At 41.7% G+C, this 18,241-nt stretch overlaps 1 protein-coding gene across 1 annotated transcript in view; it reads right to left on the bottom strand.

Moving 5' to 3' along the window:
• The window catches only part of CILK1 (ciliogenesis associated kinase 1), a 49,970-nt gene that overhangs the window by 14,638 nt on the left and 17,091 nt on the right, over positions 1-18,241 (bottom strand). Inside the window, exons 2-5 of the mRNA XM_036414352.2 lie at positions 14,893-15,165; positions 13,299-13,353; positions 8,263-8,384; positions 6,793-6,872 (exon numbers count right to left, since the gene is read on the bottom strand). Of these exons, the coding sequence (XP_036270245.1) occupies positions 6,793-6,872; positions 8,263-8,384; positions 13,299-13,353; positions 14,893-14,993 (358 nt within the window). The 5' untranslated portion in view covers positions 14,994-15,165. The remainder of the gene's footprint in view (positions 1-6,792; positions 6,873-8,262; positions 8,385-13,298; positions 13,354-14,892; positions 15,166-18,241) is intronic.

The raw sequence follows: 18,241 nt of genomic DNA, 5'->3' as shown, positions 1-18,241 counted from the left end.
CTATAAATCTGACAAGAATGAGACATAAAAAAGAAATCTTCAAGGAGTTCTTCCCTAGTTTCTGAATCCGATTCTCATTTTATTCCTTGTTTTCTTATTTTTAAAAAAGCCTTAATAGCTGCATAATATCATTAGTTGGATAAATTATCTCTGGCACACCAGTTCTTCTATTTGAGCACTTAAGCTGTCTTTTCATTTTTCACTATTATAAATAAAAGTTGAATATAAAAAATAAAAATAAATAAGTAAAATATCAAAACTCAATTATGGACTGAGATAACTTTGCAAAAAGAAATTGTCATTCAAGGAAACTGTCATTTCAAAAGATGAGTCTTACTAAGAGTTTATACCACAAGCAGAAACACAATTACAATTTTTTTTTTCAAGAAACAAGGGATTTATGAATAGGACTTACACATTGCTGAGATTCTGTTGTCACAGATGTTTAAGTATTAACTAGTACTTTGCCTAATGAAGAAGTACAAGTGCAGTTCATATCTTGAAAGGCAAAGTTAACTGATCAAATGGGAAGCCGGCCTCAGCTTTAGCAAAGCCTTGGGGGTACATGCAGCAGACACTCTACATGCCAACCTTCCAGGCGCACTCAGACACCACTGATCAGCAGTATATGCCTCTGAAAACCCAGAACCCCCCACTTACAGAGAGCATTGCTGACAGACATCTTAATCTCAAACTGGAAAATACAATATATATTCCATTGCTTCATTCTTTTTCCTAACATTGTACCAACATATACCTAATGGCCTTCCTTAAGATTCCTAACCAAATTAAGAGTAAATGAAACCTAAATTACAGGAAGAACCAAACTTGAGGCTGATTCAAATTCAAACAGTAATTCAGTGTTAGTCAAAAATGGCCTTTAAAATGAAAGAAAGGATTTCAGATGTGGGCAAATTTGGATGGTTTCTGCTCAGCCTAATTAAATAAAGATGATCAGCGCCCACCAGAGTGGGCGAGGTCTGTTCTGAGCCTGAGTCACTGTGTTTGGACCCTCTGTTCCTCAGAGCACCATCCAGTTCCCAGAAGGCCTGCTCCCATCTTGGAATTGACTTAAGAACGTGAAAATGCACAAGCAGTTATTAGAGAGTGACCTTTTATGAGTGCATCTAAGATGACTCCCGTGGCCCCTGAAGATATATGAACCATGAGACCATGGTCTCTCTTCCTAAAAACTCAGAGAATTAGCCGAAACCAGTTTGGCTCAGTGGATAGACCGTCGGCCTGCGGACTGAAAGGTCCCGGGTTCGATTCAGGTCAAGGGCATGTACCTTGGTTGCGGGCACATCCCCAGTAGGGGGTGTGCAAGAGGCAGCTGATGATTCTCTCTCATGGATGTTTCTAACTCTCTATCCCTCTCTCTTCCTCTCTGTAAAAAATCAATTAAAAAAATATAAAAATAAAATAAAATATATATATTAAAAAACAAAAAACTCAGAAAATTAAAACCATATCAATGAGCTCTGGCCAGCACGCTCACTGGTTAGAGCATAGGCTCATGCACTGAAGGGTCAAGGGTTCGATTCCCGCCCAAGTGGGGGCGCATGTGGGAAGTAACCAATAAATGTGTCTTGCTCACATTGATGTTTCTCTCTCTCCCTCTACCCTTTCCCTTCCACTCTCTCTAAAAGTCAATGCAAAAAATATACTCGGGTAAAGATTAACAACAAAACCTAAACACTTCAATGAGAAAAGAAATGGTAGACATTGTTTCTGACTGAACAGATGGGAAAGGTGAGTCATGGTGGGTGGGTGAATCAATCACAATCCTCCCAAGAAAGGTGCCACAGCTGTTATACTACAGAGCTCCACTCTGTCCCTCTCAACCCACACAGCTAATCTAGGCTTGTGGTTCTGGTCTTCTCAGGTCCAGATGAACGCTGCTTCTCCTTTTAACTCCCCCTATCTCCTCTTGTTGGGCTAAATTACTATTTCTAAACTTTCGTGGCATTTATGAATCACTTGTTCTCCAGCCCCCAAGGGCCACTGCCACCACCTATAACACCCACCTCAACACACTCGCATCTTCTCCCGCACATCCCACCACATCCACCTGTGCTCAGACAAAAAAATTCCCGCACTCCTTGCTTCCATGCTGGTCATGCTCCTGTAAACACGCACTGTCTCCTTCCACCAGTCCAGCTTTATCCTCTCCCTCTTTACTCCTACTTCCACAAAGAGCATGTGCACTAATGAAATGAAAAGAGTGAATATCCTGGTTCCCCATATGTCCCCCTAAGCAGCTTTCTTTTCTATGGATCATACTTCAGGCCCCAAATAAATAATCAGAGGGAAAATGACTAGGGGAAAAAAATTAATTGCAAACAGACCCTTAAAATTGGCTGGTGAAAACTGTATCTGTCAGTTGACATATGTTGTCTGTTGTTGACATATGTATACTGTATTTGAGAATAAGCCTTTATAACTAGGAACTAGGAACATGTCTGTAGAATCTAGCCCTCTCTTTATTACTGAATAATGGCAAGAGCTATTATTAGCTCTATGCCCAGGCGTTCTATTCCTTGGTAATTAAAAGTATAAGGCCCTCCTGTCGTGGACATTTATTTTTCATCTTTATTTTAACAGAGCATTACCACATGAGAGGCAATCCTGCATAGTGGTAAATTGTGCAGATCACTCAGATTGCCCTATTTCAAGTCCCAATTCTGTTCACTGGCTGGCAAATCACGTAACCTCTCTATGCCTCACTTCCCCCATCTGTAAAATGGGAGAATAACAACATCTACCTGTGGGGTTGTTTTGCAGGATTCAATGTGTTAACATTTGCACAGCTTTTAGAGCAGCACTTAGCACGTCAGCACCTTGCAAGAACTTGTTGGTATTAGTAGTATGAATCCTGTCATTTTCTCTTCCCAGCAAATTGGTAAAGTGAGAGGGCAGACATGGCTCCATGTCTGTAGATGTAACAAATTAAGGCTGTGAGGCTAGGGATGTGCCCCATCACCCATGAGGAGGTGGTGCTAGCTCTGCTCTGACTCCTGGCTGGGTCCACGCCCGGCAGATGCGTGCTTTGGGACTTGTAACAAGAGTCCGATTCACAATGCAAACTCTTAGAGCTGGGTCACTCAGGGGTCATGCAACAGCAAAGTGCTGTTAAGAGAACCCTTCCTGTTCAAAACTGTTAGGCTTTCATAATTCAGGATCAGCCCTTCAATCTAATTTGAGGGTGCCCTACGCCAATCGAGTAACAGAGGAATTTCCTCTTTCATCCTGGCAGAAAATTTGTTGTGCTTGCTTTTCATTAAGAACCCTGGGGCAAGGAAACCATGAAGCCACAAAGAAGGCTTTCTCCCCTCTGCCACATCCTGTTAATGATGATCCTGATACGAACGTAGGGAAACAACCAGAGAATACTTAAACACTACGAATTCATGCAGCACACCTTCCTGGGACAGGAGGTGTAATTTCACAGATGTTACCGAGTTGAAACCTACTATGTTTTTATAAAGAAGGCCATGAGGCCAGCCACACACAGAAAGGCCAAGGGTGGGCTCAAGGTCAGGCACAGGAAGACAGTTGTGAAAACACAGAAGCAGAAAGCCACTTCTTGGGGCAAAACATTGCTCTCAAGCCAGCTGTGCATTTCTGATGACGGGCATGGACGAGCATAACCTGAATATTTGCAAGGGCAGGTGAAGGAAGAAACACAGTGTGCATTAGTGTTTTAATTTCTGCAAAGTGCATGTGCTTTGGCACTGCTCAGTCGGCCCCAAGCAGGATGGTGTCTTCATTCTCTGGGGAAAGGCCTCGGTGACATGGACTATGGCCATAGCAACTGACTACCCACAGGGCACCTCTCCCCTCTCAGAGGAGTCTGCTCCCCAGGGACAAAACGTGCCTTCTCACACTGAGAATGAGCAATAGGAGCCTGAGACTCACTGTGAAGTGCTTTAGGTGATTTTTCTTTCCAATACTGGAGAAAAGAAATAATATGGAGTTACAGGTGCACTTAACCAAAGTCAAGCTGATTCCATCTACATACCATTAAAACGTTTCCAGAAATCATATATCAATGAAAATGAGGTAGGACCTGTAAAGTTAATATCCACCTACAATTATTGTCACTATTTTCTTAGCCTCTTACTCTCTTGTTCGCTGGGAAGATAAGTTTGTCTAGTGAAGCGTGGCCAATGGGCACAGGTATTGAGCTGATCTCTGCTCTTCCACTTCATTGCAGACCTGGGATAGGTCTGTAAAGCTCTCTAGACCTCTTTGGAAGGAACAGATACCAGCTATCCTTTCTACCTGAGAAATTGGCATGGAAATACATAAAGTGACAGATGAAAAGTTAATAAGTTATACCTAGAACTGGGCATTTAACAGCTGGGGAAAGTGTCAAGAAACTCTGGTCATAGCAACAGTGCTGGGGTTATAAAATAAAGGTGGTTTGACCTTCTCAATAAGCCCAGCTTCTCATACAAAATCCGATTTCAAACCCCAATTCTGTGTACTGGCTGGCAATGATTTAACCTCTCTGAGCCTCACTTTCCTCATCTGTAAAATGGGATAATAACAGCATCTACCTCGTAGGGTTATTTTGCAGAATTCAATGTGCTAATATTTGCAAAACTTTGTGCATTGGGAATTGTAACAAGTCTAAGGTGTGTAAGCAAAACTGATAGTGTGGAGTTCCAAAGAACTGCTTTGACACAATAGTATATGGATGCTAGATTATTAGATATGTATATATGTAGATCTGTGTTGTGTGTGTGTGTAGATACATGCACATGTGGGTATGTGTACGCAATGTATGATGTGTATGCAATGTATGAGAGTATGTGCATGCATTCATTTGATGGGTTAGAGAGAGAACTGGATAAAAGGCTACATGCTCTTTTTTGGAAATATATGAGTCTCATAAAAACAGCAAAAGAAGAGAAAGCTAAAGAATTTAACTTTCTTTTAGGTCCCCACTCAGTTGCCAGCTCTGAGCAAGGAGCCCAAGCAACCGAGATGCCATCACTGGTCCCGATTTGAAGACATTCTGGTTGGCCTTTCTCTTTTGAGAATCTCTTTGATTTCTTATCATTTCTTTTTCCTGTGCTCTTAAATCTAGTAAGTGACTCTTTCCCCCATTTGTCCCTAATGCCTTACTATAAATGTTTCGTGTTTTGCAAATTAATACTATGCCTTGTGAATTCTGGTGAATACAGGCTGACGTGCTAGTGCTATCAATGTCAGCAGAATCAGACACACCTTTTACTAAAAACTTTTTACTAGAACTAGTTCACAATTTGACTCAGTCTTGCAATTACTCACTGGTTACTCAGCATGTGCATGAGGCTGACAAGAATTTGTACAGATAGCCTGACTGTTGTTTGTGCATCATTTAGTCTCTAACTGTAAGTGGCTACTTAGGGGTTAAAGAACACCCTGGGAACAATCCCTGATGGATGGTGGCACGAGGTCTTTTCTGCTCACTACCAATCTGTGTCAAATCTGAACTGACTGTATTATCAAAGGGTTTCCACCCAGTTTCCTTACTAGGAAATTCATTTGTTGAATTTCTCTCTGGGCAAGATCAGCTGCTTAGCCCATCTGCCTATATATTAAAGTGACCTCAAATGATCTCCTGCAGCATCTCCTGGCTCTACTGGTGCATGTGTCCACCCCACTGCTCTGTGTTCTCAAGGAGGTATCGATTCATCCTAGGTGGGCCGCGTGCAGCTAGTAACAAAGACTAGTAATGCCCCAGATACTTGCTGGAAAATATAACCTCAAATTCATTATCTTTCAAAAGCTCAGCCAAGAAGAACAAAAGTGAGAGAGGCTTTCCTAAAGAGTATGCAACATCCATTATTCTAAACACTCTCTTTCCTCGGACTAACCAGACCATCCCTAGAGGGAATTATCCTGGGCCTCAATAGAACTGTTTTCTCTGATCAGGTGATGATATAACTGGCCTGTATTGAGGGGGATGTGACATGAGACTTCCCCATGTCACTGTGTTTACCATGAAGTCACATTACATATTATTTCTTCTATAAGGGCACATAAGAGAGCCTCCCTGGTCTTGGTACCAAGAATAGTCTGCTTCTCTTGAGCAAACAGACTGTTTTTTACCTCGGGGAAACCATGTAGCTTGTAATCTGTCATGCTTCACATTTCTCATTGTCAGAAAGCAAGCTCAGAATCAAATCTGTAGCCTGCTCCTTCTACTTAAGTAAGACAGGTCGAGATGCATTTTGTGGATTAACCTTACCCGCTGGCTATAGCTGTACTATAGCTTGCTTGGCCTCTGCTTTTTTCTTTTTTTGCTAATTTTTAATTAATTTAATTTCCCTATGTTGCATAAACCTTGTTAGACTATTTTTGAACCCCTCTGAACAAATTAAAATATAAATACCTTAGGAAAATGAGAAGCCACGGTAAATCAGTGTTAGTGGGTTCAACATAAAGGAAAATGAGAAGCCACGGTAAATCAGTGTTAGTGGGTTCAACATAATATGTGAAATTTCTCTGAATTCTAATCTTGGGTTTCTCATTAATACACCATTTAAGTCAGGAATGATTTTAGATCTATAACTAACAAGCTTAACATTAAAGCCCAAAGAAGAATACACAGACATGAGAAATAATGAGGGATATTCAGAAATCAAGTAATGGAAAATAATGTATTCCAAAATCCACTGTCAACCTCTCAACTCTTCAACCTTCTCCAAGAGTCAATTGCAAGATACACAATGCTTCCTGCACCCACCTGATGACAATACTTCACTGCTATTCAGAAGAACAATAATCCAAATCACCTACCGTGTTTGTGAATAAATGCAAGTCCTTGCAGTATCTGAAACATGATGTTCCTTATATCAGACTCAGGAAACAACTTATTTCTGTATGGAGCAGAGGAAAAAAGTTATAAATCTAGATTTACAAATGAAAATAGGATTCATAGTAAGAACTTGTGAAAACATTTGCTACGTGCTAATTTGACCAGATCCTTTGATAATACAGAGCAAAAACAGCCATTTGCCCATACACACTAAATATATTTAATTATGTTACAAAGAAGCAATGATGAAATATCTTATAATAAACTCCCACCCAACAAAATTCCTGCTAATCCTATATAATAAAGAGCTAATATGCAAATTGACCATCACTTCAACACACAAGATAGCTGCCCTCATGTGGACACAAGATGGCCAACAGGGGAGGGCAGTTGTGGGTGATCTTGCCTGTAGGGGAGGGCAGTTGGGGGCAACCATGCTGGCAAGGGAGGGCAGTTAGAGGCAATCGGGCTGGCAGGGGAGCAGTTAGGTGTCGATCAGGCTGGCAGGGGAGTGGTTAGGGGGTGAACAAGCTGGCAGGCAGAAGCGGTTAGGGGCAATCAGGCAGGTGAGAAGTTGGGAGCCAGCAGTCTTGGATTGTGAGAGGGATGTCTGACTGCCCGTTTAGGCCCACTGAGATTGGGCCTAAATGGGCAGTCAGATATCCCTCAAGTGGTCCCAGATTGAAGAAGGTGCAGGCTGAACTGAGGGACACCCCTCTCCCCCGTACACAAATTTCATGCATCAGGCCTCTAGTGTAACATATAAAAATCTCCTCTCTCAATATAAATTAAGACTTTAAAAAAAATTTAATGGGGAAAATTTCAGGCTTTATGATATGTAGTAGGGAGTAACATTTTCCTCAATGGTTGGGCAAACTACACATCTTCTTTACTATGATTTTCAATAAGGACAATCCTTGTCCGTTGGAATCACTCAGAGGGATTCTGTGAATGGCTTTCATCTGCCACCAAGAAAATGTGCCCAAGAGGTTTTACATGGCTCACGTTTAAAGTTCCTAATTACCATAGCAGGTAAATTTTTTATGAGTCTCCTCTGTCCCGCGCACAAGCCCCTGAGCACTGTGGTGAGAAAGGAATGGAAATGAACCCAGAAGTTTTCGAGGGAGGGCTCAAAGTAAATGAAGCTTTTACACCTTGCAGTTGCTCTGCCCACAGGTCCTTGTGGGAATGGAGAACTGCAGAATGTCTGTTACATGTCTGAGCTCCTTTGGGTGAATAAGCCATTAAAACATGACAATGGCTTCATTGAAACTAGATTCTATGATTCCAGCCCAAGGCCTCCGAAGTAGGAATGGAAGTCTGGCCTCTAACAGGCAGCTTTAATCAGCACAGCCTAAGGATCATGACTGATAAAAATAAAAATAAAAGCAGAAAGAAAACACATCCACTTTGCAATAGCTATTTCTAAGATCACGAAAACCAAATCGTACCTTTCTTTAATGAGCTGGTAGAGATTTTCCTGCATGTACTCAAAGATAAAATAAAGATGATCATTCTCCCGGATAACTTCTTTTAATTTCACTATATTGGCATGGTTGAGCTTCTTTAAAGACTGAAAGGCGAGGAAGAAAAACCAAAAAAGGTTCTATTGTTGAAAAAGAAAAGCAACCCCATGTAGACTTTGAAGAAACACCCAATTCTACCACCACAGAAAGACCACAATTCATATTTTAACAACCATTTCATAAATATGTCAATGAAATCCACAGCAACTTTACATGGAAAAACTATCTTGATTAAAACTGACCGAATGGTAAATGTGTGGCCTTAATGGATATTTCTGGTGCCGCCGGCACCGGGCAGTGGGCCAGGGCTACCTGACGTGTGTTCCCCTCCAGATAACAGAACTCATTCCTGGGAGGTGGAGAGAGGAATCTAATGGAAGATGAGGCTTTGACTGTTCTAGCACAGGCAAGCCTCGTTGTATTGCACTTCACTATATTGTGCTTCACAGATGTTGTGTTGTGTTTTGCTTTTTACAAATTGGAAGGCAAGACCCTCCACCAGCAAACAAGATTACAGCTTGCTTTATTGCGGTGGTCTGGAACTGTATCCTCCATATGTCTGGGCTGTGCACGTATTGGAGAAGGCAGCTGCCTTGCGGCAAGATCCCCAGTTGACAGTCTGCAGACATCATGAACAAGAAATTGTTCAAACAGGGGCCGATAGCCTGATTCTGTCAACTCTCATCTGGTTCACCCATGTCCAGAGGACACAGAGTGCTCCTTACGCGGTGAGTTCTGAAGGAGAGGGCTAAGGAAGTGAAATCTCTTTGGAAAGACTCTGAAGCGATACGGGAGGAATATCTCTGCTTCCAAGAACATCAAAGGCAACACAAGTGAGCCACAAGGAACAAGAGGGTGACTTGGAAAATGCTGCCTGACCTCATTATTCAGCCTTGCGTACATGCAGGTTTCCTCTTCGGGGAACGCACTCGTGAGTATGGCCACGTGTAAACCATTTTTTGCTTGCCTCATTCATTCTGTCAATGGTGAGCAGCGATCCCATTCATGTGTGACAGCCAGAGACACCCAGCTCTGGTGTGCTCACTAGACGATTAGAATTTGATAGACAGGCTCCTTGCAGGAAGCCTTGAGGGGTCACCCTGGCCAGTGGGATGAGCCCTGTCATTCAAAAAGCCACTTCCTCACAGAGAAGGGAGCCCAATAACAACACATTGTAAAGCCCTCTTTTATCTATGCATTTCCTTAAAAGGACATCCCTCTTATAAAACAAGCGCCATGCCTGAAGAGGAGATGTTAGCATGAATATTCAAAGCTGGAAGGACACTCGGAGATAAGGTACCCCAGGGACCAGAGCTTGGGAATGTGCAGGAAGATCAAGTTATTCCAAGCAGCTGGGAAGAGAGGGGGCTCTGGCCAGGGAACAAGAGCAAAGGAAGACTCTCTGGTGCCTCTTCCCGGCCAGGCCAGCTGCAGCCAGCATGCCTCGCTGGCAGGAAATACTCAGCTGTTCGGGCCAAATGGACAGATCCTTCGAGAATGGCCCCACCGGGCGGATGACTTCTGTCAGTTGGGTTGGATTCCTGATTCTCCATGAGTAACAAAAACAAACATTGCCTAACTTGTAAACAGCATTCGCTGGGCTCTTGCAGACCGCAGCCATCGCTCCTGCCTGCTTGCTAACAGTGCCTCCCACACGATGGCTGAGATGTCCAGGGGACGAGCAGCAAATTTGTTCGTAGGAAAATGAAGTAAGTTTTAAAAATTTTTTCAAGAAGAAAATTCTAGGCAAGGAATAGGGTACCTTCTGTTGCTAGCCTGAAGTGCGTTTTGAGCATGAATTACTGGCCCAAGGCTGAGTGGCTCACAGCTCTGGTTTCTAAGAGAGGCTCATGAGCAAGTTAAAGCATGTATTAGTTTAACATAAAAAGAATTAACTTTGTGTGGAGGACTTCATGCGACTCACTTTACAGAGGAATATTTCTGAGAAGAAGGCATCTTACTGTGGCTCAGGAGAGGTCTACAAAGGAGAGGGAGGGGCAGGATAGCTGTATCAACACAGAGAGGCAGATTGAACCCGGGTCCGCAGCCCGAATAGAGACCGTTTGTCCCCATGCATGAAGGTTCCCAACGAGTAACAGAACTACAGTTAAGTGCTCACTTAACATCATCAATAGGTTCTTGGAACAGCAATGGATAGCAGTGTATAACAATGTATAAAAAAAATCAACTGTATCCTAGGCTAATTGATATCAGTGTTCTAAAAAGATATTGAAGGAAAGGGCATTACTTGAGGACCTGCTGTACAATACTCTGGGCCCCAAGGGTATCTGGACGTGCCTGCCCCTTCAGAGGCAAACAATCTAATCCAAAAGAGAGGACAAAATACAGGTAACAAAATTAAGAAGATTGGATTAATGACAGAGACCAGGAACATCAGAGGTGTTTTAAGAAGGAGGACTTATTCAACCTTATTTATAAACTTAATAAAACTTATTTAAAAAGTGGTCAGTGAGTATCCTTCACATGTGACTTTAAGGAATAGTAACACTCAGAGGACTCACTGGGAGGGAAAGGGTGTGTCGGGAGGGAAGCTCTCCCAGGGAAGGGTGTGGGAGCATAGAGTGGCATTCCCTGTGTCTGAGGAATAGGAATGGCCCCGGTTAGGTTCAAAAGGAAGTGTATTGTGAAGACTTTAACTGGAGAAGTGGGCCGGGAGGACACTGCTTGGATGCCAGGTGGATACCCACTGAAACCTTCACACAAACCTGGGTTTAAAACCAAGCTTTGGGGCTTAGAGGTGTGTTTACCTCAAGCCAGTTACTGAGACTGGGTCTCAGCTGTTCTCTTGAGCAATCTCAAGACCCTCACACTTCCCACATCTGGCAGTTGTGGGATGAAGTAAGACACCAAAGGGGCTTCCTGGCCCATCCCAGCCTCTCAATAAATGGTAGATAGTGTATGAGCAGTGGAGATCATTCAGGCAGCAGCACACAGGATGGATAAGACACGGGGAAAGTGGGATCACACAGGCCACCTACAAGGAGCTGTGGTTTCTGGCTGATGTTAATGAGCAGAAGGGAGAGAAAATATGAGCACTGGGGGTTGCAGACGTTCTAGAAAATTCAGGCACTGATATCCACTGAGCAATTGGATATAGGGGTCTGCAGCAGGGATAAGCAACCTGCCTCCAAAGAGACAGAAAGTTAAGTCATTTTAGGCTCCCTAGGTGAGAGGTCTCTGCAACAACTACTCAACATTGCCATTGTAGCATGAAATCAGCCATAAACAATATGCAAACAAACGGGCATGGCTGTGTTCCAACAAAAGGTTACTTACAAAATCAGAATGTGGGCCATGTGTCCTTTCCTGGTCTAATGCATAAGAAACGTTAAAGATATGATGAGACTGCCGAAGCAAGGGAGTTAGCTGAATGACATTACTCAGGAGGAGTGTCAGAGCAAAGAAAAAATTGCTAAGAACGGAAGGCGAGAAATCACCTTATATTTAAGGGGTGGACCCACAGAAGAATTGGTGAAAGGCAAGAAAGAGGTAGGACAGCTAAGCAAAAGCAGAGTCCCATGCCCTGGGAGAGAGGATGTGGTCCACAGCACCTGACCCCTCAGGCAAGAAAGTGCCTGAGAAAATGATCCTGGACTTGGCAATAAGCAGCTTCCATAACAGGGAGGGAAATGCCAGATTCAATTCAGTGGAAAGTCAATGGTAGGTGACAAACGATGGCGTACGGTGTTGTTTGGAAGGAAAGGGGAGGAAGCTCAAGGGAAGAGAGGGCTGAGGCTGATTCGAGAGAATGGCAGGCACATTCAGAGACTGGAGAGAAGGAGCCAGTGAAAAGGAAAAGTTTAAAGAAACGGGAAGGCTCACCATTGCCAAAAAGTGAGCGCAGCCCAAGTGTCCATCAATGGACGAATGGACAAGCAAAATGTGGCATATCCATCCTATGGAATACGATTCAGCCTTTAAAAAGAAGGAAACTATACACATGCTACAGCTAGCTGAGCCTTGAAGACATTTATGCTAAACAAAATAAGCCAGTCACAAAAAGATAAATACGGGCACACATCAGAGATACTGAGGACTTGGGTCTAAACCACCTCAATGAGCGAGTACTGCCATGAAGTGAGTTAGAGGGTCTTGCCTTCAATTTGTACAAAAGGCAACATGTGTGAAGCCCGATCAGTGAAGCACAACAAGACGAGGTCTGCCTGGACTGTATGACTTCACTCACCTGAGGTACTAAGGGCATCAGATTCACAGCGACAGAAGGTAGAGGTCATGGGGAGTTACTGCTGTTTATGCGTACAAAGTTTTAGTTGTGCAAGATGAAATGAGTTCTAGAGATAGAGGGTGATGATGGTTGTAAACAATATGAATGGTCGAAACCAGTTTGGCTCAGTGGATAGAGTGTCGGCCTGCGGACTGAAAGGTCCCAGGTTTGATTCTGGTCAAGGGCATGTACCTTGGTTTCAGGCACATCCCCAGTAGGGGGTGTGCAAGAGGCAGCTGATCGATAACACTCTCTCATCGATGTTTCTAACTTTATAGGAATCAAATATTTTTTGATTTCTAACATCGATCTCTCTCCTTTCCTCTCTGTACAAAATCAATAAAATATATTTTTTAAAAATAAATAAATAAAATAAAAACAAAAAAAACAATACGTATGTACTTACAAATTGGTAAGATAGCAAATTTTCATCACAATTTGAGATAAAGAACATTAGTGGGAAATTATTGAAATCTGAATAAAGCTGTAATTAACTTAAGAGTAATATACCAATATATACACTCATTAATAGCATAGCAATCTTCTATCTTGAGCTATTAACTGAATAATGTTAGCATCCCTCCCCCCCTTTTTTTTAGGTCATCAGTGAAGCAATTCAAAGAGAATGAATATATCCACACACAAAAAAGTAAGCATATATTACACTATTTTAATCAACTATACATAAATTATTTCCTATTGTATTAATACATACCTTAACCTCACGAAGGTTCATGCATTCCTCCCAGGAATAAAACTTCCTTTTCATTCTAAAAGAGAAGAAACAAATAGTATGCTTACTCCTAGTCACAGGATAACCTTTCTTTTTGATGTTTTCATTCTGAAACTATTAAATAGTGCTTAAAATTGGCTTTGATTCCTATCAAATATTATACTATCCAAAACAGCACTTATTTTAAAATCAATCCTGCATCACCAATTTTCCCAGCAGAGGTGGTGCAGCGTAGCACAAGGAGGCCTGGACTGCGTCTTGCTTTATCACTAATTAGTTAACCTGGCCACGGGGGGATCCCTCATTCTTATTTTATCTAGACCAGAATTGTCCAATAGAACTTTGTTTCCCTGGAAATGTTCTGTTTGTCCAGTATGGTCACCACTAGATGGACACATGTGGCTAGTGCAACACAGGAACTGAATTCTTAAGTTTACATTTCAACGTCACATATGATTACTTGCTACCCTATTAGACATCACAGCTCTAGACACGCCAGTAAAAGGGTTGGCAAAGTATGTCTCACCCCAACTCCACCCCACATATGTGTTTTTTTGTTTTTGATTTTAAAAAATATATATTTTATTGATTTTTTTACAGAGAAGAAAGGAGAGGGGTAGAGAGTTAGAGACATCGATCAGCTGCCTCCTGCACACCTCCTACTGGGGATGTGCCCGCAACCACAGTACATGTCCTTGACTGGAATCGAACCTGGGACCTTTCAGTCCACAGACCGACTTTCTATCCACTGAGCCAAACCAGTCTTGGCTGTTTTTGATTTTTAAAAAAAAAAAATTTTTAATTGATTTTTTACAGAGAGGATGGGAGAGAGATAGAGAGCCAGAAACATCGATGAGAGAGAAATATCGATCAGCTGCCTCCTGCACACACCCCGGTGGGTATGTGCTCACAACCAAGGTACATGCCCTTGACCGGAATCGAACCTGGGACCCTTCAAGTCTGCAGGCTGACACTCAATCCACTGAGCCAAACGGGCTCCAGCCCACCATATGTTTTTGTAAAGCCCATGAGTTAAGACGGTGTTTATATTTTTTAATAGTTGGAATAAAGACAATCAAAAAAAAAGAAGAATATTTTGTGACATGTGAAAATTATCTGAAATTCAAATGTCAGTTTCTGTAAATGAAGTTTGATTGGAATACAGCCACACTCACATATCTATCATCTATGACTGCGTTCCCACTACAACAGCAGAGCTGAGTTGTGATGGGGGGCCATATGGCCTGCAAAGCCTAAAATATTTACTGTCTGCCACATTACTGAACAAAGTTTGCCAGTCCCTGGTATGGAGCCTGAGGTGACGAAGAGAGGCCTATTTGCTAAACCAGAAACCCAGGATGCAAGGGAATGTGTTTAGTGTGAAAGCAGCCATAGACTATGCACGTGAGTGGGCAGGACTGTGTTTCAGTAAAACTTTATTTATAAGAACCTCAGACATGAGCATTCCAGAGTCGACAGTCACCTAACCCACAGAAATCAATGTCTAGGCTCCTTCTCCGTGCTTCCCACGCAGTCCCCTTTTGACAACGCGTAGTGGGCAAAGGGTAAAACTTACTTTTTAATGGCAATCAGCTCCCCAGACTCAATGCTTCTTCCGAGCAGGACGGAACCGTAGGTTCCATCCCCGAGCTGCCTGATCGTTGTGTACCTATTCATGGTGTGCCCGCGCAGGCCGGACACTCATCTCAGAGCCGAGGCGGCGCAGTGCTGCGGCGGCAGCAGGCCTCCCCGGAGTGTAACCAGATTTTCCTGTGGCAGCACCCGCACAAGGTATTCAGCAGAGCGTGACTGTCTCCCAAATACATATTTTCAAAGATCAGTCTTCTGCCTGCAGAGAAAAATCAGGAACAAGCATAAATGCTATTGCATATTGTGAGTTTGTGTGTTTTCATAGCCTAAATCGGGTATCAGCAGACTATAATCCTCCCCCGCCAGCCCCGCCACCTGTTCTTTTTTTTCTTCTTTAATTTATCTTCATCGTTTAAAGTATTATAGATGTCCCCCTTTTATTCCCATTGACCTCTACCACCTGCACCCACCACCTGTTCTTATAAATAAAGTTTTACTGAAACACAGTCCTGCCCACTCACTTGCGTAGTCTATGGCTGCTTTCACGCTATAACAGCAGAGTTAAATAGTTGTGACAAAGACTGCCTGCCCATCTTAGCCAAAAGTATTTTTTTTTCTGACCCTTTACCAAAAAATGTTTGCCGTCTGTGATCTAAATAATGGTCTTTTACAAGTCTTTGTAAAACAAGAGATAGCATTTTTGGAAAGCGAATTTGTCACTGACTCAAAAATGAATCTGCAATTCATAGCTTTTTTGTTTTACTAACCACTGTGGGCAAACCCTGCATGATAGCTATGGTCCCTGAAAACTGCCGAGCTCATGCTAAATATACCATGTTCTGTAATTCTGCTACAGTTAACAATGCAAACATACAAAACTGAGAAATGCTCAAATCCAAGTTCTCCTGATAGAGAGCGTACTTGTGCTCCATGATGTATTTGTAGCTAGGCAAAACAGTATGATTTTTACTACTAGACATTCAGAAGCTAAACAAAGAGCTAGTGATTTGTTTAGCTCTGCCCCTTTTAACATCATTCAAATTTTTATTCATTTATTTATTTATCTTTAAAAATGTTTTTTTTTTATTGATTTCAGAGAGGGAGATAGCATGGAAGATGTAAAATATTTATGTCACAGTCCTTAATATTAAGCAGCTTTCCCTAGTATTTCACCTAGATTATTTTTGCTGCCATTTGAATTCTGTATACCCTTTAAAAAAAGAAATTTATTTATTTGTGTATTTATGTATGTATGCATTTATTTTTTTAAAGGATTTTTCTTTAAAAATTGTTTAATTAATTTCAGAGAGGAAAGGGGAGAGAGAGAGGATAGAAACATCCATGATGACAGAGAATCACTGATCGGCTGCCTCATGCACACCCCAGTAGGCTGCCACCTGAGCATGTGCCCTGACTGGGAATCAAATGGTGACCTCCTAGTTCATAGGTCGATGCTCAACCACTGAGCTGGCTGGGCAGTCCTGGGCAGGTGTTGTTGTTGTTTTTATTAAAAACATTTTTTTTTTAATTCTGTTTTTCTAATGTCATTAATTTTTTTCATTTATAAAATTGAGAAGCTAAACAAAGAGCTAAATTCATTCAGTTTGCTTATAATAAACAAAACACAGTAATAATGTATGTGATTATAATGCCTTTACATAAGCATTAATAAAATGTAGATACATTAATAAGAACATTAAAAACATTTTTAAAATACAGCTATTAATTATCTGAAGAATCACAAGAGCAGAAAATATTGATTAGAAGTATGTGACATTCTGCATCTAAATCCAAATCCAGTCTGCAGCTCCTTCTTCCAGAAGAATTCTTCCTATTCAATAAGAAATTCATTTAGGCAAACATAACAGTAAAATTTGTTACCAACAAGATTCTCTGATGGATGCATATATTAGTGGATAACAGTCTTAAGAGAAACAGGATTATCTACATATTTTCAAAGCATCTCTAAAATATTTATTAATGTCAAAGAAAAAGATAACTCCATAAGTAAAAATCCAGCAGAAACCTCCTTATCCAAGTGATCAAGTTCCACATCACCATTAATAAGATATATGTCTTCATGTACCCTGTACATGATGCTCTGAGAAGGCACAACATCACAATATCATAGTGGTATTCTTATAAAAATGCATAATCTCAATCTATCCATGAGAAAACATCAGACAAACCCAAAATAAGGGTTATTCTACAAAAGACAGACCAATAGGCTTCAAAAGTGTCAAGATCACAAAGGCAATGACAGACTGAGGAACCATCACAAATGGGAGTCAATTAAGGAGACATGACAACTAAATGCAATGTGAGATCATGATAGGACCCTGGAACAGAAAAAAGACATTAGTGGAAAAGTTGGTGAAATTTGAATAAGGTCTGTAGTTTAGTTAGTATAGCCTTGTGCCAAATTCACCTTCCTGGCTTTGATCATCATCCTATGGTTATTGAAGATATTTGTTATTAGGGGAAGCTAGGTCAACAGTTTCTAGGAACTTTCTGTCCTATTTTTGTAATGTTTCTGGAAGTCTAAATTTTGTTAAAAGTTAAAAAATAAAAAGAAAATCCAGTCCATGTTCTTGTGAAGGCTGTGCATGACCTTGAGAAAACTTCAGAAATGTAAAGGTTAGGCCTCGTTTCACCATATTCTACCATTTAATTAGAAGAGACCAATCCCCCCAACCCAAACTCCTTCCCCTTCCCCCTAGAACCATTGAGGCCCGTGGTTGGAGGGCATTTTTCTTCCTTTGGAAGCTCTTTAGGATCAGACTCCTACCATTTCCTTCAGCAGCTCTTTTCAGTGACATATTCCATTGCTGATAAATATGTATAAAGCACAATGTGTGTGACAGACCCCATGTTGACATCTGGGGATACAAAGACCAATAAACGATGGTTTACTTTTTCAAAGATCTTAGAGTCTCATGGAAGAGGATGAGGGTGTTTGGGGGAAGGCAGGGCAGATATGTATTCGTGAATATGCACTAAGATATGTCAAGTACACCCTCGGGTCCCAGATGTGGGGAGGGGGAAAGGAGAAAGCCCCCTGACTTCCAGTTGGGTAGGAGGATAGTAAGAAGAGTCTTCATAAATGTCTGATTATTGAAAGAAAAATGAAAGTAGGTATTGTGTAAAGAAAGGGGTTCTAGCACTCCAGGACCAGAAACGAAGGCACAGGGGCGTGAACCTGGCGTGGAGGGCAAAGGGAGGAGCTTGCACCTGGAAAGAGGTAACCCTACAGTTTTGTTTGTGGAAGGCCTCAGATGCCATTTTGAAAAACACAGGCTTTGGCTGGATCCTACAGGAGAAGAAAATACTTGTGA

This window comes from Pipistrellus kuhlii, unplaced genomic scaffold, assembly GCF_014108245.1.
Source record: "Pipistrellus kuhlii isolate mPipKuh1 unplaced genomic scaffold, mPipKuh1.p scaffold_m20_p_5, whole genome shotgun sequence".
In the NCBI taxonomy this organism is placed as follows: domain Eukaryota; kingdom Metazoa; phylum Chordata; class Mammalia; order Chiroptera; family Vespertilionidae; genus Pipistrellus; species Pipistrellus kuhlii.
Note: the sequence above shows the minus strand (reverse complement) of the source record. Positions and strands in the feature narration are given on the sequence as shown.